The sequence below is a fragment of the Ranitomeya variabilis genome, chromosome 2 (genome assembly GCF_051348905.1).
Source record: "Ranitomeya variabilis isolate aRanVar5 chromosome 2, aRanVar5.hap1, whole genome shotgun sequence".
Classification (NCBI taxonomy): Eukaryota; Metazoa; Chordata; class Amphibia; order Anura; family Dendrobatidae; genus Ranitomeya; species Ranitomeya variabilis.
The window spans coordinates 354,447,401-354,472,152 of record NC_135233.1 but is presented as its reverse complement, the minus strand read 5'-3'; the positions used below and the strand labels follow the sequence as shown (position 1 = coordinate 354,472,152).

The following is a 24,752-nucleotide window of genomic DNA, read 5'->3' as shown; positions in this document are numbered from 1 at the left end:
TCAGACAATGAGCTGTGCTGTGATTGGTCGGCTCGGCTGTCATTCCCAAGCAGCACTGTCTCTGCAATATCATACAGTCGGAGTCGGAAAGGCTGGAGCTGAGGGTCCGGACATTTGTCAGTATTAATGTAATGTAGTACACTAATGTAATGTGTAACTTAGAGTAAAATATGCCTGCAGGCAGCCTGCACCCTGCAGCATAGTTCTACACAGCCACTGAGACAGTTATGGCATGGGAGGCCCACCTGCAATCTAAAGGTGACACAAGGTGGGGGTCCGGGCCCCCATAGAAAATTTCTAATTTCCTGTGGTACCCCCCACTGTCTCCTAATTTACTGTGGGGTCACCTCTCCCACCATTTCACCTCTGGGGAACGGCCCCAAAGGGGCACACAGGGGGCCCTCAAGAAATTAGGTGACACAGTGGGGAAGGGGTCCTCAGGAAATCAGGTGACGTGACACAGTGAGGAAGGCAATATACTACGTGGCTGCGCAATATACTATGTGGCTCTGTGCTGTATACTACGTCACTGGGCAATATACTACGTCGCTGTGCAATATACTACTTGGCTCTGTGCTGTATGTACTACGTCACTGTGCAATATACCACGTCGCTGGGCAATATACTACGTAGCTGGGCAATATACTACGTCACTGGGCAATATACCACGTCGCTGGGCAATATACTACGTAGCTGGGCAATATACTACGTGACTGGGCAATATACTACGTCCCTGGGCAATATACTACGTCCCTGGGCAATATACTACGTCACTGGGCAATATACTACGTGGCTGCGCAATATACTACGTAGCTGGGCTATATACAATGTGGCTGGGCAATATACTACGTCACTGGGCAATATACTACGTGGCTGCGCAATATACTACGTAGTTGGGCAATATACTACGTGGCTGGGCAATATAGAACGTGGCTGGGCAATATACTACGTCACTGGGCAATATACTACGTGGCTGCGCAATATACTACGTAGCTGGGCTATATACAACGTGGCTGGGCAATATACTACGTCACTGGGCAATATACTACGTGGCTGCGCAATATACTACGTAGTTGGGCAATATACTACGTGGCTGGGCAATATAGAACGTGGCTGGGCAATATACTACGTCACTGGGCAATATACTACATCACTGGGCAATATACTACGTCACTGTGCAATATACCACGTCGCTGGCAATATACTACGTAGCTGGGCAATATACTACATGGCTGGGCAATATACTACGTGGCTGCGCAATATACTACGTGGCTGGGCAATATACTACGTGACTGGGCAATATACTACGTCCCTGGGCAATATACTACGTGGCTGCGCAATATACTACGTAGCTGGGCTATATACTACGTGGATGGGCAATATACTACGTGGCTGGGCAATATACTACGTCACTCAGCAATATACTACGTGGCTGCGCAATATACTACGTAGCTGGGCAATATACTATGTGGCTGGGCAATATAGTACGTGGCTGGGCAATATACTACGTGGCTGGGCAATATACTACGTGGCTGGGCAATTTAGTACGTGGCTGGGCAATATATGTGACTGGGCAATATACTACGTGGCTGTGCAATATACTACGTAGCTGGGCAATATACTACATGGCTGCGCAATATACTACGTAGCTGGGCAATATACTACGTGACTGGGCAATATACTACGTGGCTGGGCAATATACTACGTGGCTTGGCAATATACTACGTAACTGGGCAATATACTACGTGACTGGGCAATGTACTATGTGGCTGCGCAATATACTACATAGCTGGGCAATATACTACGTGGCTGGGCAATATACTACGTGGGTGTTAAAGGGGCCCATGAAAACCTGGAGCCGACCCTGGCGACAACGCACATCAAGATGAATACCGGCTGCTACTGTGATAGGCCATGTGTTGCAGTCACATAGCAGTTTTGTTAAATGACTCCTGCAGCCTTTGATAGGCCGGCGACCTTTCAATGTTACTGCTATGTGACGTCAGCGCACGGCCTGTCACAGAGCAGAGCGCCCTGTCACAGCTGCAGTCGGCAGCCATTGTAACGACCACGCCGAATATGAAGCCAAAAGAGGATGCTGGGGAGCGCAAGAAGGTGAGAAGAATCCCCACCTCTGTAGTTGGGCAAGGTAGTGACCATAGGGACGGACATAGGGGTCCAGGGAGGGTACATTAAATAAAGGGGCCCATGATGAGGACATTACTGGAAGTGCTAACCTCTGAACCGTGCTGCCCTAATATGTCATATTATTCGGTCACTATGTGGTGGTAATATGTGATCTGGTCATGGTGTGGCGGTATTTCTTCCTGTATGTGGTATTATTGGTCTTGGTATAGTGGATTGTGTTGTGTATGGCGGTCATTTGTTCTCTCTGATATTAATTAGGAGAAGATTCTTTATTTCCATTAGAGTTTTAATGCTTTGTACACAGCGGCGGAGATGCACTTACGTTTCCTGTGGAAAAAAGTAATCACCTCTCCACAGGATAAGTGATAACGTATTGATTGGTGGGGGTCTGACTGCATGGACCCATTCAGCAAAATGTGGAACTTTTTATCCCCATTAGACTGGAGTGGCATGGCCGACTAGATCACTGATCCATTCATTCACTCTGTGGCTGCACTTGTTTTTTTCTGGAAGCCCCAAAGAGAATGAATGGAGCTGCGGTCAGAAATCCCACCTGCCGCTGCATTTTAAAATAGGGATAAAAGTGTCCTGTCAGGGATAAAACTTCCCCATTCTCCCGATCGGTGCAGTTTCTAATGGTCGGACCTAAGCGATCACCTATCCTGTGGAGCCCATGGATCGGTGATAACTTGCTTTAACCAAGAACCCCATTAATGTAAACTACCGAAATTATACATCCCAGTTATTGGGGCACACAGTAGATGTGCAGCAGCCGGCGGTGTTTTACAGCCGATGCTCCACTATAATGACAGATATTTGCATATAGCTGTAGGGTGGGCCCCTAGAGTCCATTCCCCTGGTGGGCCCCAGACACCCCAGTCCGACCCTGTTTACCTCTGTAACTTGGGATGACACGCTGCTTCAAATGTGCCTTAATCCCGTTTACGACAGGCAGTTTAACTCCTTCCTGTACCACGCACCCTCTGCAGCTAACTCAGAATGGAGGGTAAACAGCTCGAAAATAGACTCTGTTCCTCCTAGTTTCAACTAGAAAACTGAGACTTTCTGCTCAATTGCAGCCATGTATATTTTTTTTATTATGAAGCGCTTTGGCATTTCAGTGAAAACATAAGAGACGTGACTAGTCTGGCTCAGCCCCCAGTCGGAATCTCCCCGCACCACTCCAGTTGATTGACGGGTCTCTTCCATTTGTGTGTGCAGCGCCCCAGAGTCCTGGCCGTTGCAGTAATGTTATTCTTCCACCAGGGGGAGTGATTTTACGCATGAGGGCAATAAAGGAGATCTCTTTACCAGGTATCACAAACCACACAACACACTTCACACTCCAGGCTGCCAGGGGGAGCTGCGCTCCTATCAGTTAGGGCACTCCTCACAATTAGGTAAAACTGGTGGTTTGGATAGGAAGTTAGGCAGAAGGAAGGAGAAGGAGGTAGAAGCTGGCTGGAGTGAGTTCCAGTCAGATCCAGACTGCGGTCTGAGGAGGACGAGGGTCCACAGAGCTGCGCCTGCCCCACGTGCGGCAGCATCCTAAGAAAGAGACATTAGAAGAGAAGTGTGTTGCAGATGGTGAGAAACGAAGTCATAGCAAAAGGAGAGGAAACCAGAAGGAGTTCTGCCCTGTGAAAGGCTGCCTCCTTCTGAGGCGCAAGAATACGGTGGCCAGCATACCAAGGGAGTAAGGATCTCTACGCTTTACTTCAGAGACTGGCAGGACAGTTAATTCCGCGTTAGCTGCCCGACCTTATACCCAGGAGGCACGGTGGCAACTTGTGGGGGCCGGGGCGTGATAGAGTCCCTGTAAAAAGCCTCAGGCCATCAGTCATACGGGTTTATCCTATTCTATCCATCAGGGGGACAGAGAGAAAGAGACTTAACGTCTACAATACTTGTGAGGACCTTACCGAGAAGCTCAGCAGGGAGGTACTACAACACACAGGAGCTAGAGGAAGGCTACTGATTTCCACCTGGATAAGGGGACTCTGGATTTGCCTTCAGACCAGCCGGACTCTGCCTACCCTGTGGTCTGGTACCCTGGACTGTGGAAACTGAAGCCTTCAGTAAAGGTAAAGAGACTGCAACCTTGTGTCCTCATTGTTCACTGCGCCTCTCACCATCCACCATCTACACTCTGGGAAGCCCTGGGGACATACTTCACCTGTGGGAAGGTATACCATCTAGCTGCCATAACATCACCCCAGCGGACCCCTAAGCAGCGTCGGTCACCCTGACTGAATACCACAGGTGGTGTAACGAACATTATCCCTTTAAAGACCTTTCCCCTTATTTTACAATGGAAGTTCCCCTAGGGCCATGAACCAGGTCAGCCACCATGACATCCCCGCCGAGAGAACCGAAGGACCCGGTACCGAGTACACCATAGCCCTACTGGGGGCGCTCCATGTATATAGGGAGTCACCTGTCAATCAACGAGAACAGCGAGTCAGGTCTCTGACCATGGTCCCTGGCAGGAATTCCAAACTTTATTTTGTCTGACACATTGGAGCATTCCAGAGAAAAACACATCCGACAGCTATTTCACAGTCAGGCTTTGACATTTGCTGCTAGTGGTGTGAGCAGCATAAATTTAGTTATAGATGATAGGGTCCCTTTAAAGTGTACCTGACATTTCAAAGGATTTGCAATAGAACATATGTGCCTGCCTCTGGCTCCTCTCTCCTCCCTGCTCCATTGAACTTTATAAGAACCAACAATCATCTCTTATCCCAGTAATGGGAAAATCTGTAGCATGTAGCAGAGCTCATAAAGTTAACCCTGCCCATACCTCAGATTTCTTTGTACATTATACAGTATAATGACAGTATGCTCGTAATCCTTGCTGGAAGTTGAGTTGGATCAGGATGCATGAGAGCTGTCCTGGTAATCCTATAGTGTTAATCTCCTTAAATGGAAGAAGTTTGGGACCACCAGAAGTCTTCCTAGACCTGGCCATCCAGCCAAACTGAGCAATCGTGGGAGAAGAGCCATGATGAGAGAGGCAAAGAAGAACCCCAAGATCACTGTGGCTGAGCTCCACAGCTGCAATAGGGAGATGGAAGAAAGTCAACTAACATTGCATCCCTCCACCAGTCGGGCTTTTATGGCAGAGTGGCCTGACGGAAGCCTCTCCTCAGTGCCAGACATATGAAAGCCCGTTAAGAGTTTGCTAAAAAATACATGAAAAACTCCCAGAGTATGAGAAATGAGATTCTGGTCTGATGAGATGAAGATAGAACTTTTTGGTGATAATTCTAAGTGGTATGTGTGGAGAAAACCAGGCACTGCTCATCACCTTCCAAATACAATCCCAACAGTGAAACATGGTGGTGGCAGCATCATGCTATGGAGTGTTTTTCAGCTACAGGGACAGGACAACTGGCTGCCATTGAAGGAAACATGAATGCAGCCAAACACAGAGATATCCTGGATGAAAACCTCTTCCAGAGTGCTCTGGAACTCAGACTTAGCCAAAGGTTCATCTTCCAACAAGACAATGACCCTAAGCACACAGCTAAAATAACAAAGGAGTGGCTTCATAACAACTCTGTGACCATTCTTGACTGGCCCAGCCAGAGCCCTGACCTAAACCCAACTGAGCATCTCTGGAGAGACCTGAAAATGGCTGTCCACCAACGTTCACCATCCAACCTGATAGAACTGGAGAGGATCTGCAAGGAAGAATGGCAGAGGAGCCCCAAATCCAGGTGTGAAAAACTTGTTGCATCATTCCCAAGAAGACTCATGGCTGTGCTAGCTCAAAAGGTGCTTCTACTCAATACTGAGCAAAGGGTCTGAATATTATGACCATGTGATATTTCAGCTTTTTTGTAAATTTGCAAACATTTCTACATTTCTGTTTTTTCAGTCAAGATGAGGTGCAGAATGTACATTAATAAGAAAAAAAATGAACTTTTTTGAATTTACCAAAGAGTGAAAAATTTAAAGGGGTCTGAATACTTTCCATTCCCACTGTACATCAGACAGTTGTCCTTTATCTACAGAACATGCATTACATAATTATATATACTAATTTTATGAGATAATGAGAGAGGTGGTTTCCAACTCCACTTTAGTCTCACTAGTAACTAAAATTACCCTGCATGACAAGACAATTAGGACCAAAACCCCTTGATTTAGGGTATGTTAACACATGTATAACTCAGCCGATGGTATTATCCCAAAATTTATATCATGAACTTAAATAGGATAAAATGTAACTTTTACTTTTTAAATTTAAAAGCCAAAAAGCCAAAGACTTACATAAAAAAGTGCAAGGTGCATATAACAAAACAAACACACAAATACTGTGAACCAAAATTAGCGCTGAAAATCCTTATCAGAACGCTATACCCTTATATTCTCTTTCCAAAATAGGGTACAATAGCGCTACAAAACCTCACTGATCTCCAATACCTTATAAACTGGGCATAGAGTATCATAATATATCAATAGGGACCTTAAATCAAATGGCACCACCAAGAGGTTTTTATAAGCCCAGTATCGCAGAAAACATTATTTTATTTATAACCTGCAGATCTGGGAATACAACTATGGATTCAAACTATTGCCAGAATTAGATCGATATTCAGTCTATCCAGGACTGTACCATATTCTTATTAGGCCCACATAAAGAATCCATTAGTCGTGGCTGGTTTGTGCAGGAATAATAAAGAACGATCTCACCCGCTTTGTATTACTGCTGATGGCGGTGGATGTTCTCCCCCATTATCCCGACGCGTTTCGTTTGTGACTCCTCAGGGGATATCATCGGGGTTAAGTAAATGTGTTCGCCCAGCCGACGCTGCCAGTCCATGACGCCCGCTCCTGCCTCTGTGACATGCTGGGCCGCCGCTCCCCCTCCCCCTTTGGCCCTCTGGGGCAATTGACTCATGTATAAGTTGAGTGGGGTGTTTTCAGCACAGAGAAATGTGCTGAAAAACTCAGCTTATAAATGAGTATATACGGTAAGTAAAAGCACTGCAAAAATACACATGTAAAACAGTGTTTTTCCTGCCATCACATTGATATTTGGTGCAGAAAAAAAACACCGCAAAAATGATAAGTGTGAACATACCCTTATCAAGGTTTTGTGATATTTGGAAACTGTTAGGTACATAATAGGCTAGAAATAAAAATGTAAAAAGTCACATTTCAGAATCATTTTTAAGTGCAAATTCAATATTTCTGAACTTTTTAAGCACAGCTATATTTTAGATTTTGTAAACTATCCAGAGAAATTTGCACTTTTTGCCCATTTACATAATGTACAGTGAATAATACAGTATAGAGTGGCTTTTCAACAAGTTGTAATATATATCTACAGGTGCTCAATGTCTACATATCAATTCTCTCTCAGTTATAGGATTCCTTAAAAGCATCCAATTAGGTCCTCCCACATGTCCAATAAGGTCCTACCACACTAGTGTGGACTATGTAGACCACTGACTTCAAGTGTGTAGGACGGAAATGGTCCTCCAAGAGTTTCTCTGTCAATGTGACACAAAAGACATCCGGTAAGGAATAGGAACATTGGCAAAACCAGCCATTCTGGGGTAAATATCAGAGTCTGTAAACTGTTTCTGTGATGTCAGAACGAAATTTTGAAGAATGGATGTAAAGAACAGGAAGAGCTCCATGCGGGCCAATCCTTCTCCAATACATAATCTCTTCCCTGTGGGGACAAAAGGAAATAGCATCAAATATACAGAAGAACTTTGTATTTTGTTATGTATAAAATCTCTCCTGACTCCTAGCATTAGGCCATATCCTTCTACAAATCACCACGGCCGACTGCTGTATTTTGCTGTCATCAGCATTGCCATGGCTTGTCACACATGGACACGTGACCATAGCAGTGAAACACTGAATTATTCCACGGGGGGGGGGGCATTCCTCATGAATTGATATCACCACTCTGGCCCATCACGGTCACTTATCCATCTATGGTCACAATTCCAGTCTTTATTTTAACACTTGAGCTGAGAGTTTTCCTGTCCATTCAATGGATAATATCTTATATGTTGGATTTTATAAGTTATTTCCTTTGTTTACCAACAATGAAGGAGTTTTATTAAAATTTGTACACATGACAGGGGTGCACTAGTATATCTCCTCTAAGCAGGTAGCACTTAGATCATCAACTGTGTGGACCTCAGCTAATATGGTCTAAAACAACACCAAGTGGAAGATATTGCATATAATTGAGTAAATTAGCTACTTTCTTAATAGCCCATAGTCATACATGTACTTTAATGCACAGCCCATAGTCATCCATGTAACATTATGACTATGGGCACCGTGTACTCACTGATTTAAAAATATATAAATACTCACCTTCCCTCTGCTCCTCCTTCTGATGTCCTCTTCAGAACTTAGCAGCTGACTTCACCCTGCAAGCGACAGGGAACGTATGATGTCACTGCCATGCACCCCCAGTCACATGCATGCCAAAGTCAGATACTGCCCTCTGATTAGCCAGCCGCCTGTATTGTGGTGCACAGAGCTAATGGGTCTGTGCACTGCAATATACTCCAGCTGAATGTGCGTCTGAGGATGTACATCCAGCTGAAGTAAGAGCTGGTAATGGCGGGTCCCTCACACTGACTGAAACAGATTGGTGGATCAAATTGAATTAAAATGGATATGACTTATAATTCTTCCAATGCCCCGTACCCTTGTTTTTGCATACTCCATATGTCTGCTAATTTGCATGCTGCCATTTTTCCATTTAATAAGTCAGAAAAACATTTAGTAAGAAAATCTTGCCAATTCTGCATGGAAAGCAAGAAATATGTAGTACTGTTTTTACTTTTCAGCAAGAACGTGAACATCCTAAGAATTGAAAGTCTGACGCATGATCGTGTGTTCATGCTGAATTTTAATTTTTAATGTAAGGATGGGGTTTTAGAAACCATAGAAATTCTGCCTTGTGCATATTTACCTAAAGAAAAGGGTACAAAGGCCTCATTTCTTTTAAAGTTTCCCTCAGAATCCAAGAAATGGTTAGGATTAAATTTGCCCGGGGAAGCGAAATATGTGGGATCTTCAAGTACAGAACACAGCAAGGCACAGACTCCTCTACCGTACAACATAAAAATAGGAAAACTCATGAACTTTGTGCATTCTTGAATTCTGAGTCGTTAAATAAGTCTGGACCAAAATTTATACTAAATAAAAAATACAATATTTACTTTATATGATACTATTGTAATGGACAATTGTGGAATATACTCTAGAAAATATTATACATTTACAAAAAATATGCCAGAGCTCTGGTCAAGTTGGAAGACAGAAAAAGACCCAGGACAGTTCCCCAGCATGCCTGGCTCAACCACATCACTAATCATTTCATCATGAAATTCCAAACTATCATGTTTGCTCTTGCTCTGTTTATTACTTTGTTTTGGAAGATGTAATCATTATGCAGGTTCTGCAAAATCAGAGCCAGCTGCAAAGCACAGCCCCAGGAAACGTTCACACAATATTTGGGGATGATCCAATGTAACCTCACTGTATCCAAAATATCAGCACATACAGAACAAATAGAGAGAGCACTAAGTAGATGCAAGTAATTGCATGGAGACATGTTTGACCAGCAGAATGCCTTGATCATCTTGGTCGGTGTCATTACTTTTATGATCACCTTATTTTTCTATAAACATTTATGGAAGAGGAGAAGGATGCCACCTGGACCTCTCCCATTGCCAATTTTGGGCAACTTTCTCCTGATCGGGTCTGGGGGAATGGTGGAATGCTTAAAAAAGGTAAGTTTGTTCCAAGTATCAGCTTCTTCTTACAGTTTGTCATGTGAGGTTGCAATATGATAATCACCATAACCTATAGGTAGATGTAGAAATTACTGCTGGCATGGACACTATAACATATTAGACATCCATTTATTCAGTGGTGTTACCTAGTCATATATCAATCTGATACCATTTCAGATGGATCTATTGCACATACATACATAGTAGACCAACACCACTATAAAAAGACCAACTAATAGCTCTATACCAAGAATATTACTGCCAACCTGTCTGGTAGGACCATCAGTCACATCTGCTGAGCTGGGAGCCACAGATGATTTTGCATTTGAGGCTTATGACTACCATAAATCTTACATTTATAGCAATGTTGTTACATTATTTTAAGTATATAATGTGGCTTTAGTCACTGTAACACAGTGTCAACTTAGGCTGGTTTCACACTTCCGTTTTTATCTGCATGCGTTTTTAAAAAAACGCATGTGTGAAAAACGCATGGAAACGCGGTAAAACGCATGCGTTTCTATAGAAAAACAGAAGAAAACACAAGAAAAAACAAGAAAACCCTAACCCTACCCCTACCCCTAACCCTAAACGTGACTGAAATACGTGGCACTGAAATACGTGGCACTGAAATACGTGGCACTGAAATACGTGCAACTGAAATATGTGGCACTAAAACATGTGGCACTGAAATATGTGATACGTGGCAATTAAATACGTGGCACTTAAATACTAAATACGTGGCACTGAAATACGTGGCACTGAAATACGTGGCACTGAAATACTAAATAAGTGGCACTGAAATACGTGGCACTGAAATACGTGGCACTGATATACGTGGCACTGAAATACGTGATACGTGGCACTTAAATACGTGGCACTTAAATATGTGGCACTGAAATACGTGATACGTGGCACATAAATACGTGGCACTTAAATACGTGGCACTTAAATACTAAATACGTGGCACTGAAATACGTGGCACTGAAATACGTGGCACTTAAATATGTGGCACTGAAATACGTGATACGTGGCACTTAAATACGTGGCACTATGACTGTCAGAAAATGTTCATTAAACGGTTAGGGGTGAGGTTAGGGGTAGAGTTAGGGTTAGGGTTTGGATCCCTTTATCACCTTGATGGTGGTGGGTGGCTTTTCAGTGTGTTTTGTTTTTTTCCTATAAAAACGCATGCGTTTTTAACGCAAACGCATGTGCTTAAAAACGCATGCGTTTACATAGACAGCATGCGTTTTTTCGCGGCAAAAAAAACGCGCAAGAAAATACTGCAGGTTGCATTTCTGAAAATGAACGCATGCAGACAAAAAACGCATGCATTCGAAAACGCGACCAAACGCGTACAAAAAAACGCATGCGTTTTCAATGTTAAATATAGGGGGAAAACGCATGCGTTTTTTTGTGCAAAAAACGCTGCAGACAAAAACGCAAGTGTGAAACCAGCCTCAGGTATTGTGACATTGCTTTTGTGGAACTGTGCAGGATGTTTTTTTGTAGTATACGATGTTGGCCACTAAGGGTATGTTTCCACGGTCAGGAAACGCTGCTTGTTTGACGCTGCGCAGAGCTGCAGCGTCAAACACGCAGCGTCCAGATGTTCCTGCATAGTGGAGGGGATTTTATGAAATCCCGTCTCCACTATGCGTGGAAACCCGCACGCGGCGGCCCTGCGACTCCGGACATGCTGCGCGTCTTTTCAGATCGCAGCATGTCCGTACACCTTGCGGGGACGCAGCGTCCCCGCAAGGCATATCACAGGGCCCTATGGGAGAGAGCGATCATCCCGGATGTGAAGAGTTAACACATCCGGCATGATCGCGTCCCAGAAAGGGGGCGGGGCTTAGCGCCGAGCGGCTTCGCCGCTGCGGCGATACCGCCGGCCATCCTGAACGTGGAAACATACCCTAAGGGTATGTTTCCACGTTCAGGAAACGCTGCGTTTTCATGCCGGATGTGTTAACTCTTCACATCCGGGATGATCGCTTGCTCCCATAGGGCCCTGTGATATGCCTTGCGGGGACGCTGCGTCCCCGCAAGGTGTACGGGCATGCTGCGATCTGAAAAGACGCGCAGCATGTCCGGAGTCGCAGGGCTGCCGCGTGCGGGTTTCCACGCATAGTGGAGACGGGATTTCATAAAATCCCCACCACTATGCTGGAACATCTGGACGCTGCTTTTTTGACGCTGCAGCTCTGTGCAGCGTCAAAAAAGCAGCGTTTCCTGACCGTGGAAACATACCCTACGGGTATAGCTCCACGTTCAGGATTGCATCAGGATTTGGTCAGGATTTTCCATCAGTATTTGTAAGCCAAAACCAGGAGTGGAACAATCAGAGGAAAAGTATAATAGAAACATATGCTCTACTTCTGTATTTATCACCCACTCCTGGTTTTGGCTTACAAATACTGATGGAAAATCCTGACCAAATCCTGATGCAATCCTGAACGTGGAGCTATACCCTTAGGGTATGTTTCCACGTTCAGTTTTGCTTCAGGCTTTGTTCAGGATTTTATGCAGGTAAAATCCTGACCAAAACTGCACCTGAGGTCACTGGCAGGTCACCTGCGGTGTACCTGCGTGTTTTGCTCATAGTAGCAACATGCTGCGTTTCGAAAAAACGCACCACGCATGCGTTTTCGCGGCAAAAACGCAGCGTTTCCTGAACGTGGAAACATACCCTAAGTCTAACATTGTTATTTGGCCAACTGTAAAAAAAAGTTCTTGAAAAACATGTCCATAACCTTGCATCATGATAGTCTATAGACAGGTGTCCTCAGTGGAAATCCCACAAAATATTTCAATTTTCACTGCAACCCCCAACAATGCACCACCCTGACGTTAGACTCAAGTGTTTGTGCATTTTAACCATTTAGGCTACGTTCACACTTGCGTTGCGTCGGGCACAGCTGCGGCGACGCATGCCTCACGCGCCCCTATATTTAACATGGGGGCGCATGGACATGCGTTGTCTCGCGTTTTGTGACGCATGCATCATTTTTGGCGCAACTGTCAGGGCGCAGAGAACGCTGCCTGTAGCAATTTTTTTGCGTTAAAAAAATTAACGCATGCGTCACAAAATGCTGCGTTATGCATGCGTTGTGCATGCGTTGTGCGTTGCGTCGCCGACGCAGCACACAACAACGCAAATGTGAACATAGCTTTACAAACATGAGACAACTAATTTTACTATGCACAATGCTAAAGTATGCAATAGTAAAATAAAAAAGTTATCCTCTAAAAATGTCTCTGATACTTACTTTCACAGTTGGCTGAGAAGTTTGGCCCCATTTATACTTTCTACTTTGGCTCAGCACCTACGCTGATTCTGACTGGATACCCGACGGTAAAGGAGGCACTAGTTGAATTGGGAGATGCTTTTACTAATCGACCCAGTTCACCAGTTTTAGAGCGTATGCTTTGCAATGGAGGTAAGTTTACTGGGAATAAATTTGTTGCTAATGGTGGTTATTAGTGATGAGCGAGCTTACTCGGTAATGCTCGATACTCGCCCAAGCATCGCTATACTTGTGGTACTCGGCGAGCACAGAGCATTTCCGGGATTATTTGGCGGGAGTTAGGGTCTCCATTCTGCATTTTAGGCGCTCTTTAGAGAGATGAAAAAAAAATGAAGAATCCAGCTTAGCGAGGTAGTGAAAAAAACGTTTCTTTATTCAATTAGAAAATGTGCTCGGTGGAGGATAAAAACATCACCAATAACAAGGAGTAAAATACGATATGAACGCGTTTCTGGTGATCAAGCACCCTTATTCATGATATTCATCATCTACCGAGCACTAGGGTTGAGCGACTTTCATTTTTTTAAGATCGAGTCGGGTTTTGTGAAACCCGACTTTGTCCAGAGTCGAGTCGAGTGCAGTCGGCCGATTATTGCTAAAAGTCGGGGATCGACCGAAACACGAAACCCAATGCAAGTCAATGGGGAAGCATAGTCGGCAGTGAGTGGAGGCCAGGAAAACACCTGCAGTGCCCATTTTAATGCCAAAAACATCCATTCTTGTTTCTGAAGCTTGTCAATCTTAATTAACTTTATAATAATAGTTGTTCAATGGAACTTGGGGGTCATTTGGCAAATTTGTGGGGGGTAGGGCTGGTTCAAGGTTTTAGTGGGCCCAGGAATCGTGGACTACGTCACGGCGGTGGAGCAGGGAGAGGAAAGTATTTCAACGTTGCAAGTGCTGTGATCCTGAGCAAGCAGGGGGGCACACTTGTTCGCATTGGCACTGGCACAGGGCCCCTCAAAGTACAGCGGTGTGTTTGCACGGCGGGGGCGCCTCCCACCAGCAGCGACACTTTTGCGTACTCTGAGGGGCCCTGTGCCAGTGACGTCGCCAATGAGTATGCCCCCCCCCACCTGATGAAGGAACCTGCACTTTCATCTGCACCTTCCTCTTTGTCCCTGTGTAAGGTGGTATAACATGCGGGAAGGGGAACCTTACTTTCAGCAGGGTCAGATTCTGGCTGTGTAGAGTGCAAGGGGAATGTAGTGGTCTAGGTCAATGTACCAGCAGACTCATCTAGCAGTGGCTGGGCAATGGGCAGGATGAGGAGGAAACAGATATAGGGCCAAAGAATAAAGTAGGCTAAATGCAGTTCAAAATTGGTAACAGGACTAAACAGGCGGCATTGCTTTGTTCAGTGGAGTAGCAAACCCAGGAGCAGCAGACACTGTTTTAAGGGCCCAAACACACTAATAGGCAAAATGCAGTTTAATATCTGATACTTTAGGCCAAAAGCCAGAAGGTTGAAGCTCAGCTTTATTCAGTTGAGGAAAAACACCAGGGAGGGGCAGACACCGTTAGTAGGCCCTAACCACCAATTTTTGAAAACACAGCACTTCATGAGAGCCAGAAGGATGAAGCTCAGCTTTATTCAGTTGAGGACAAACACCAGTGAGGGGCAGACACCGTTAGTAGGCCGTAACCAAAGTTGAAGGCCAAATGCAGTTTAATTTCTGATACTATAGGCCGAAAGCCAGAAGGTTGAAGCTCAGCTTTATTCAGTTGAGGAAAAACACCAGGGAGGGGTAGACACCGTTAGTAGGCCCTAACCACCAATTTTTGAAAACACAGCACTTAATGAGAGCCAGAAGGTTGAAGCTCAGCTTCATTCAGTTGAGGGCAAACACCAGGGAGGGGCAGACACCGTTAGTAGGCCCTAACCACCAATTTTTGAAAACACAGCACTTAATGAGAGCCAGGAGGTTGAAGCTCAGCTTTATTCAGTTGAGGAAAAACACCAGGCAGGGGCAGACACCGTTAGTAGGCCGTAACCAAAGTTGAAGGCCAAATGCAGTTTAATATCTGATACTATAGGCCGAAAGCCAGAAGGTTGAAGCTCAGCTTTATTCAGTTGAGGAAAAACACCAGGCAGGGGCAGACACCGTTAGTAGGCCGTAACCAAAGTTGAAGGCCAAATGCAGTTTAATTTCTGATACTATAGGCCGAAAGCCAGAAGGTGGAAGCTCAGCTTTATTCAGTTGAGGAAAAACACCAGGCAGGGGCAGACACCGTTAGTAGGCCGTAACCAAAGTTGAAGGCCAAATGCAGTTTAATTTCTGATACTATAGGCCGAAAGCCAGAAGGTGGAAGCTCCGATTTAGACAGTGGAGGACAATTTGAATTAGGGACTGCAGACAGACTTAGTAGGCTGTCCCCTGTGGACCATGCATCCAACACATTAACCCATTGCGCCGTAATGGACACGTAATCTTCCGTGGCCATGCCTACAGGTCCATGCGTCTGTTGTCAGGTGCACCTTTGTACTCACAGATTGCCAGAGTGCATGGACAATGCGGTTTTTTACATGCTGGTGGAGGGTTGGGATGGCTTTTCTCGCAAAAGAAGTGTCGACTGGTTAGCTTGTAGCGTGGTACAGCGTAGTCCATCATGGCCTTATTAATAGTAAATAAAATATATAACTAGGCTCTATGAACTTTTAAATAGGTTCCAGGGGTACATGGGCAGCATTGGTGTGGTCAGTGGAGGAGTATTGCAAGTAGGGGCCGCAGACAGGCTCACAAAGGCCTAAAATAACAAACAGTTGGCAGTCATGGCAGTTTGAAATCGGTTACATGGATACACAGGCAGGCACTCCAGGCAGCATTGTGGTCAGTGGAGGAGTATTGCAAGTAGGGGCCGCAGACAGGCTCACAAAGGCCTAAGATAACAAACAGTAGGCAGTCATGGCAGTTTGAAATCAGTTACATGGATACACAGGCAGGCAGCATTGTGGTCAGTGGAGGAGTATTGCAAGTAGGGGCCGCAGACAGGCTCACAAAGGCCTAAAATAACAAACAGTAGGCAGTCATGGCAGTTTGAAATCGGTTACATGGATACACAGGCAGACAGCATTGTGGTCAGTGGAGGAGTATTGCAAGTAGGGGCCGCAGACAGGCTCACAAAGGCCTAAAATAACAAACAGTAGGCAGTCATGGCAGTTTGAAATCGGTTACATGGATACACAGGCAGGCAGCATTGTGGTCAGTGGAGGAGTATTGCAAGTAGGGGCCGCAGACAGGCTCACAAAGGCCTAAAATAACAAACAGTAGGCAGTCATGGCAGTTTGAAATCGGTTACATGGATACACAGGCAGGCACTCCAGGCAGCATTGTGGTCAGTGGAGGAGTATTGCAAGTAGGGGCCGCAGACAGGCTATCAAAGGCCTAAAATAACAAACAATAGGCAGGCATGGCAGTTTAAAATCAGTTACATGGATACACAGGCAGGCACTCCAGGCAGCATTGTGGTCAGTGGAGGAGTATTGCAAGAAGTGTCTGACACAGTTAGTACTCCCAAAAAATAAATAGATGTTAATGTCTCGCAAAACAACTATAAATAAAAAAAAGGGTGGCATGCTTAGGTACAGGGGTGGGCTCATCTGCAGAGTTTATGACAAAGTAATTTGGCAGTAAATTAGTATTTACTGGTGTCAATATAGGACACTGACCCAGACTACTGTAACTATCATCATAGATGTCAACAAATTGGTATTGATTGTCAGTGCCAGGCATTGAATGATGTCAGCGCATAGACTAAACATTGGTGGAGCTGTGCGACATAATTTGGCACGTGGTAGAGCACAGTTTGAGCTGGGGGGGGAACTCTCTTGTGGCCGGCGGTACCGCCCCAGGGCCCCTCATGTTACAACGGTGTGTCTGACGTTGGGTGCGCACCACCACCGCCAGAGACACTACATTGTACTATGAGGGACCCAGTGGCAGTGCCGTCGACCAAAAGCGAGCACACCCACCTCTTCTGACAAACAGCACTGTAACTAACGGGTGCTTGCGCCAAGTGGCGAGACCACGGCCCCGTGGGGGGAGTTTTCCCATTGGGGGATGTGTAAACATGTCGTATGGTGGTCAAACAGCTGCTGCAAATTAAGAGATTTTAACACTCAGTAAGACCAGTCCACATGCAAGACCTTTTTATAGGAAAGCTAGGTGTCAGCCGGGAAAGGTGGGGCAAAATAATTTGAAATCCAGGAGTGGTTCATTTTAATGAAGGTGAGATCATCCACATTTTGGGTAGCCAGACGAGTCCTTTTTTCGGTTAATATTGAACCAGCAGCACTGAATACTCTTTCTGATAGCACACTAGTTGCTGGGCAAGCAAGCTCCTGCAACGCATATTCTGCCAATTCAGGCCAGGTGTCTAATTTTGATGCCCAGTAATCAAATGGGAATGACGGTTGAGGGAGAACATCGATAAGGGCTGAAAAATAGTTAGTAACCATACTGGACAAATGTTGTCTCCTGTCACTTTGAATAGATGCTGCAGTACCTGTCCTGTCTGCGGTCATTGCGAAATCACTCCACAACCTGGTCAGAAAACCCCTCTGCCCAACGCCACTTCTGATCTGTGCACCTCTAACACCTCTGCCATGTAGCCCCCTGCAGCTTGTGTGAGAACCATCACCCGCACTGTGTGCTGGGAATGCCTGAATCAAACGGTCTACAAGAGTAGCTTGTTTGGTTGCTAAGATTTGTTCGAGGTTCTCATGTGGCATAATATTTTGCAATTTGCCTTTATAGCGAGGGTCAAGGATGCAGGCCAACCAGTAATCGTCATCGCTCATCATTTTAGTAATGCGTGGGTCCTTTTTGAGGATACATAAGGCATAATCCGCCATGTGGGCCAAAGTTCCTGTTGGCAAATCTGCGGTTGTGCTGGTTTGAGGGGCAGTTACAGGCAAATCTACGTCACTTGTCTCCCTTAAAAAAACAGAACCCGGCCTTGCAACGCCACTAATTTCTGTTGGCCCAGGAGAAGCTTCCTCATTAAAAAAGTACTCATCCCCATCATCCTCCTCGTCCTCCTCCTCCTCTTCGCCCGCTACCGCGTCCTCTACACGGCCCTGACCAGACAATGGCGGACTGTCATCAAGGCTTTCCTCTTCCTCGGCTGCAGACGCCTGCTCCTTTATGTGCGTCAAACTTTGCATCAGCAGACGCATTAGGGGGATGCTCATGCTTATTATGGTGTTGTCTGCACTAACCAGCCGTGTGCATTCCTCAAAACACTGAAGGACTTGACACAGGTCTTGTAGCTTCGACCACTGCACACCTGACAACTCCATGTCTGCCATCCAACTGCCTGCCCGTGTATGTGTATCCTCCCACAAAAACATAACAGCACGCCTCTGTTCGCACAGTCTCTGAAGCATGTGCAGTGTGGAGTTCCACCTTGTTGAAATGTCGATGATTAGGCGATGCTGGGGAAGGTTCAAAGAACGTTGATAGTTCTGCATACGGCTGGAGTGTACGGGCGAACGGCGGATATGCGAGCAAAGTCTGCGCACTTTGAGGAGCAGGTCGGGTAACCCCGGGTAACTTTTCACGAAGCACTGCACCACCAGGTTTAAGGTGTGAGCCAGGCAAGGAATGTGTTTCAGTTGGGAAAGGGCTATGGCAGCCATGAAATTCCTTCCGTTATCACTCACAACCTTGCCTGCCTCAAGATGTACAGTGCCCAGCCATGACTGAGTTTCATTCTGCAAGAACTCGGACAGAACTTCCGCGGTGTGTCTGTTGTCACCCAAACACTTCATTGCCAATACAGCCTGCTGACGCTTGCCACTAGCTGTCCCATAATGGCACACCTGGTGTGCAACAGTGGCAGCTGCGGATGGAGTGGATGTGCGACTGCGGTGTGTGGACGAGCTCTCGCTTCTGCATGAGGAGGAGGAAGAGGAGGAGGGGGGGGGGCGAACGCCTACAGCCAACTCTTTCCTTGACCGTGGACTAGGCAAAACTGTCCCAATATTGCTGTCCCCTGTGGACCCTGCATCCACCACATTCACCCAGTGTGCCGTGATGGACACGTAACGTCCCTGGCCATGCCTACTGGTCCAGGCATCTGTTGTCAGGTGCACCTTTGTAGTCACAGACTGCCTGAGTGCATGGACGATGCGGTCTTTAACATGCTGTTGGAGGGCTGGGATGGCTTTTCTAGAAAAGAAGTGCCGACTGGGTAGTTCGTAGCGTGGTACAGCGTAGTCCATCAGCGCTTTGAAAGCTTCGCTTTCAACTAACCGGTAGGGCATCATCTCTAATGAGATTAGTCTAGCAATGTGGGCGTTCAAACCCTGTGTACGCGGATGCGAGGATGAGTACTTCCTTTTCCTAACAAGAGTCTCATGTAGGGTGAGCTGGACTGGAGAGCTGGAGATCGTGGAACTAGCGGTGGTGCCAGTGGACATGGGTGAGTGAGAGAGGGTTGGAGATGGTATTCTTGCCGGTGCCCTACATGCAGTGTTTCCTACTACTAACCTGGTGATTCCCTGACTGCTTTGGCCTGGCGACGAAAGCTGCACAGATACTGCAGGTGGTGTGGGAAATGGTCGGCTTACAGGGAGGGAAGGGATGTAGCGTTGCTGACTAGCTTCATTGGCCGAGGGTGCTGCAACCTTTAGGGACGTTTGGTAGTTAGTCCAGGCTTGCAAATGCATGGTGGATAAATGTCTATGCATGCAACTTGTATTTAGACTTTTAAGATTCTGACCTCTGCTTAAAGTTGTTGAACATTTTTGACAGATGCCTTTGCGCTGATCATTTGGATGTTGTTTAAAAAAATGCCAGACTGCACTCTTTCTACTATCGGATACCTTTTCAGGCATTGCAGACTGAGCTTCTTTAACCGGATGGCCACGCTGTCCTCCAACTGGTTTTGGTTTTGCCACGCGTTTTTGGCCAGATACGGGCCCGGTAGATGGAACCTGTTGTGATGTTGATGCCTGCTGCGGCTCCTCCTCCTCCGCTTCAGAACTACTGCCGCCTGCACCCTGTTCCCCCAATGGCTGCCAATCGGGGTCCACAACTGGGTCATCTATGACCTCCTCTTCTATGTCGTGTGCGATTTCGTCTGTGTCACCGTGTAAGCCGGTGGTATAGCGTCCGTGACGGGGCACCATAGTCTCCGCTGGGTTTGATTCTGCCTCAGTACACTGCGAGGGCAATGTTCTGGTCTGAGTCAAAGGAACAGCATAGTAATCTGGCTGTGGCTGTGCATCTGTGCACTCCATGTCCGATTCAACTTCTAATGGACATGGCCTGTTAACTGTTTCACTGTCTAACCCAGGAACGGTATGTGTAAAGAGCTCCATGGAGTAACCCGTTGTGTCTCCTGACGCATCCTTCTCTCTTGTTCTGGGTGAAGAAGACAAGGAAGCGACTTGTCCCTGACCGGGAGCATCCACTGACGATGCACTGCTCTGACATTTGGCACTTTCCGAGGAGGAGACGAAAGAGCTAGAGGCAGAGTCAGCAATGAAAGCCAATACTTGTTCCTGCTGCTCAAGCTTCAAAAGTGGTTTTCCTACTCCCAGAAAAGAGAGCGTTCGAGGCCTTGTGTAGCCAGACAACGAACCTGGCTCAACAACTCGAGACTTAGGTGCTGTACTGCTTTTACCATGACCAACTGATGCTCCACCACCACTACCATCATTACCAGCTGACAATGACCGCCCACGGCCACGACCTATTCCACTAGACTTCCTCATTGCTTGCAAAACGTAACCAAAGCAACACTATTTGTTACTGTAAAACAACTTATAAGGTGAACTCAAACTTCTGTAGGATTTATATATACCTTTATAGGTGCCTGACACTGAAAGGAAAATCAGGCCCAATGTTACACACTAGGTTTTCTGTGGCCCAATAATTTGAGACAGATGGCACACACAGGCCCAGCACTCAAGCAGAAATGCCAATCTTAATCTCCCACTATTTTTTTTTTTTCTGGGAGAATTTACCCTAAAAAAAAAAAAAAATGGCCAAGTATTACACAGTGTTTTCAGTGGCACACAATGAGAGAGAGATGCCACACACAGCAATGGCACGGAGGCAGACTTGCCAATATTTATCTCCCAATAATTTTTTTTTTTTTGAAAAGGGAGAATGTACCCCCCCAAAAAAAAATGGCCAAGTATTACACAGTGTTTTCGGTGCCACACAATGAGAGAGAGATGCCACACACAGCAATGGCACGGAGGCAGACTTGCCAATATTTATCTCCCAATAATTTATTTTTTTTTGAAAAGGGAGAATGTACCCCCCAAAAAAAAAATGGCCAAGTATTACACAGTGTTTTCGGTGCCACACAATGAGAGAGAGATGCCACACACAGCAATGGCACGGAGGCAGACTTGCCAATATTTATCTCCCAATAATTTTTTTTTTTTGAAAAGGGAGAATGTACCCCCCCAAAAAAAAATGGCCAAGTATTACACAGTGTTTTCGGTGCCACACAATGAGAGAGAGATGCCACACACAGCAATGGCACGGAGGCAGACTTGCCAATATTTATCTCCCAATAATTTTTTTTTTTTTTGAAAAGGGAGAATGTACCCTCCCAAAAAAAAATGGCCAAGTATTACACAGTGTTTTCAGTGGCACACAATGAGAGAGAGATGCCACACACAGCAATGGCACGGAGGCAGACTTGCCAATATTTATCTCCCAATAATTTTTTTTTTTTTGAAAAGGGAGAATGTACCCCCCCCAAAAAAATGGCCAAGTATTACACAGTGTTTTCGGTGCCACACAATGAGAGAGATGCCACACACAGCAATGGCACGGAGGCAGACTTGCCAATATTTATCTCCCAATATTTTTTTTTTTTTTTGAAAAGGGAGAATGTACCCCCCCCAAAAAAAATGGCCAACTATTACACAGTGTTTTCAGTGGCACACAATGAGAGAGAGATGCCACACACAGCATTGGCACGGAGGCAGACTTGACAATATTTATCTCCCACTAATTTTTTTTTTGGAAAAGGGAGAATTTAGAAGAAAAAAAAAAAAGGCCAAGTATAACACAGTGTCTTCGGTGCCACACAATGAGAGAGATATGCCACACACAGCAATGGCACGGAGGCAGACTTGCCAATATTTATCTCCCAATAATTTTTTTTTTTTTTAAAAGGGAGAATGTACCCCCCCCCAAAAAAAAATGGCCAAGTATTACACAGTGTTTTCAGTGGCACACAATGAGAGAGAGATGCCACACACAGCAATGGCACGGAGGCAGACTTGCCAATATTTATCTCCCAATATTTTTTTTTTTTTTTGAAAAGGGAGAATGTACCCCAAAAAAAAAAAAAAAAAGGCCAACTATTACACAGTGTTTTCAGTGGCACACAATGAGAGAGAGATGCCACACACAGCAATGGCACGGAGGCAGACTTGACAATATTTATCTCCCACTAATTTTTTTTTTGGAAAAGGGAGAATTTAGAAAAAAAAAAAAAAAGGCCAAGTATTACACAGTGTTTTCGGTGCCACACAATGAGAGAGAGATGCCACACACAGCAATGGCACGGAGGCAGACTTGCCAATATTTATCTCCCTGCAGTTATCTCAGAAAAGTATGGCAGGCAGCTGTAAAAAGGACTGCTGCACACAAAAGTGTGGACAAACACACAAGATAGCTGTGCAGAATGGAAGGAAAAACAGGATTTGTGCTTTGAAAAAAGCAGTTGGTTTGCACAGCGGCGTACACACAAAGCAACGCAGCAATCAGGGAGCCTCCTAGGGCAGCCCAATGAGCTACAGCGCTGAGGGAAAAAAAATGTAGCTTCCACTGTCCCTGCAATCAAAAGGTGGTGTTGGACAGTGGAAATCGCTACAGCACAAGCGGTTTGTGGCTTTATGTACCCTGCCTATCACTATCCCTGCTTCCGAAGAAGCTGCAGCAACCTCTCCCTACACTCAGATCAGCAGCAGTAAGATGGCGGTCGGCGGGAACGCCCCTTTATAGCCCCTGTGATGCCGCAGAAAGCAAGCCAATCACTGCAATGCCCTTCTCTAAGATGGTGGGGACTGAGATCTATGTCATCACGCTGCCCACACTCTGCGTCCACCTTCATTGGCTGAGAAATGGCGCTTTTAGCGTCATTGAAACGCGACTTTGGCGTGAAAGTCGCGTACCGCATGGCCGACCCCACACAGGGATCGGCTCGGTTTCATGAGACGCCGACTTTGCCAAAAGTCGGCGACTTATGAAAATGAACGATCCGTTTCGCTCAACCCTACCGAGCACATTTTCTAAGTGAATAAAGAAAAGGTTTTTTCACTACCTCGTTGAGCTGGATTCTTCATTTTTTTATTCCTCCATGCCCTGACACAGCGGCTCCGTGTTTCCAATGATGTCGATTATGGTGAGCTGGACTTTGTTTAAGCTCTTTAGAGCGCCAATCAACATGTAGGGATTGTGTGCCATGCACTGTAATGCAGCAGCCATCTTTCTCGTGGCATTACAGTGATTGGGTGGCCGCACAGCGTCATCAGCTCTATAAGACACCGGACGCTCGGCACAAAATGCTCCGGAATCAGACAGTGTAGGGAGAGCTGCTGCTGAGATAGGGTCAGATTTGTGCTTTTATTATTTAGTGTGGGTAAACCATCGTTGAATCCACATATCCAGCTAAACCAACAGTCCTTCTAAGGAGTATATAGATTGCAGTGCTAGGTAGGCAGGGGAGTGTATGTGCGTATATACACATTGGTGCAAGGCATGCAGGCACTATATGTGGCTATATACTGTAGATATCATTGCATATATTACAAGGGCCCATTACTGTCTGCTGCTGCCTATTAATTATACACTGTGTGCAGAATTATTAGGCAAGTTGTATTTTGATCACATGATACTTTTTATACATGTTGTCCTACTCCAAGCTGTTCAGGCTTGAGAGCCAACTACCAATTAAGTAAATCAGGTGATGTGCATCTCTGTAACGAGGAGGGGTGTTGTAGTAATGACATCAAAAAGCTATATAAGGTGTGCTTAATTATTAGGCAACTTCCTTTCCTTTGGCAATATGGGTCAGAAGAGAGATATGACGGGCTCTGAAAAGTCCAAACTTGTGAGATGTCTTGCAGAGGGATGCAGCAGTCTTGAAATTGCCAAACTTTTGAAGCGTGATCACTAGTGCTCGCCACTATTCATTACTTGCCCGAGTATTGGGGTACTCGCTGATTATTCGCCGGTAACTGCAGCCTCCACCCCACGTTTTTTGGTGGATTTTAGAGACCCAATCACGGTGCAGAGATTGTCTGCCAGGCCATGAAACACTGCAGCCATCTTTGTTGTGGTCGTGCAGTGATTGGCTGGGCCGTACAGCATCATCTCGAGTATGAGACCTGGCGCCGCCCTGCTCGCCGCATTCTGTTCCTGTTTCAGCGAGTGCTGCTGCTGAGATAGGGTCAGAATCATGATTTTTAGGGCTCATTTCCACTGGCGAGGAAAACGGACAACTCGGACCAATGTTATTCAATAGGTGT

At 45.8% G+C, this 24,752-nt stretch overlaps 1 protein-coding gene across 1 annotated transcript in view; it reads left to right on the top strand.

The window, feature by feature from the left end:
* Nucleotides 1-9,682: 9,682 nt before the first annotated feature.
* The window catches only part of LOC143805878 (cytochrome P450 2G1-like), a 220,013-nt gene continuing 204,943 nt past the window's right edge, over nt 9,683-24,752 (top strand). The window contains exons 1-2 of the mRNA XM_077285619.1: nt 9,683-9,929; nt 13,216-13,378. Of these exons, the coding sequence (XP_077141734.1) occupies nt 9,750-9,929; nt 13,216-13,378 (343 nt within the window). The 5' untranslated portion in view covers nt 9,683-9,749. The remainder of the gene's footprint in view (nt 9,930-13,215; nt 13,379-24,752) is intronic.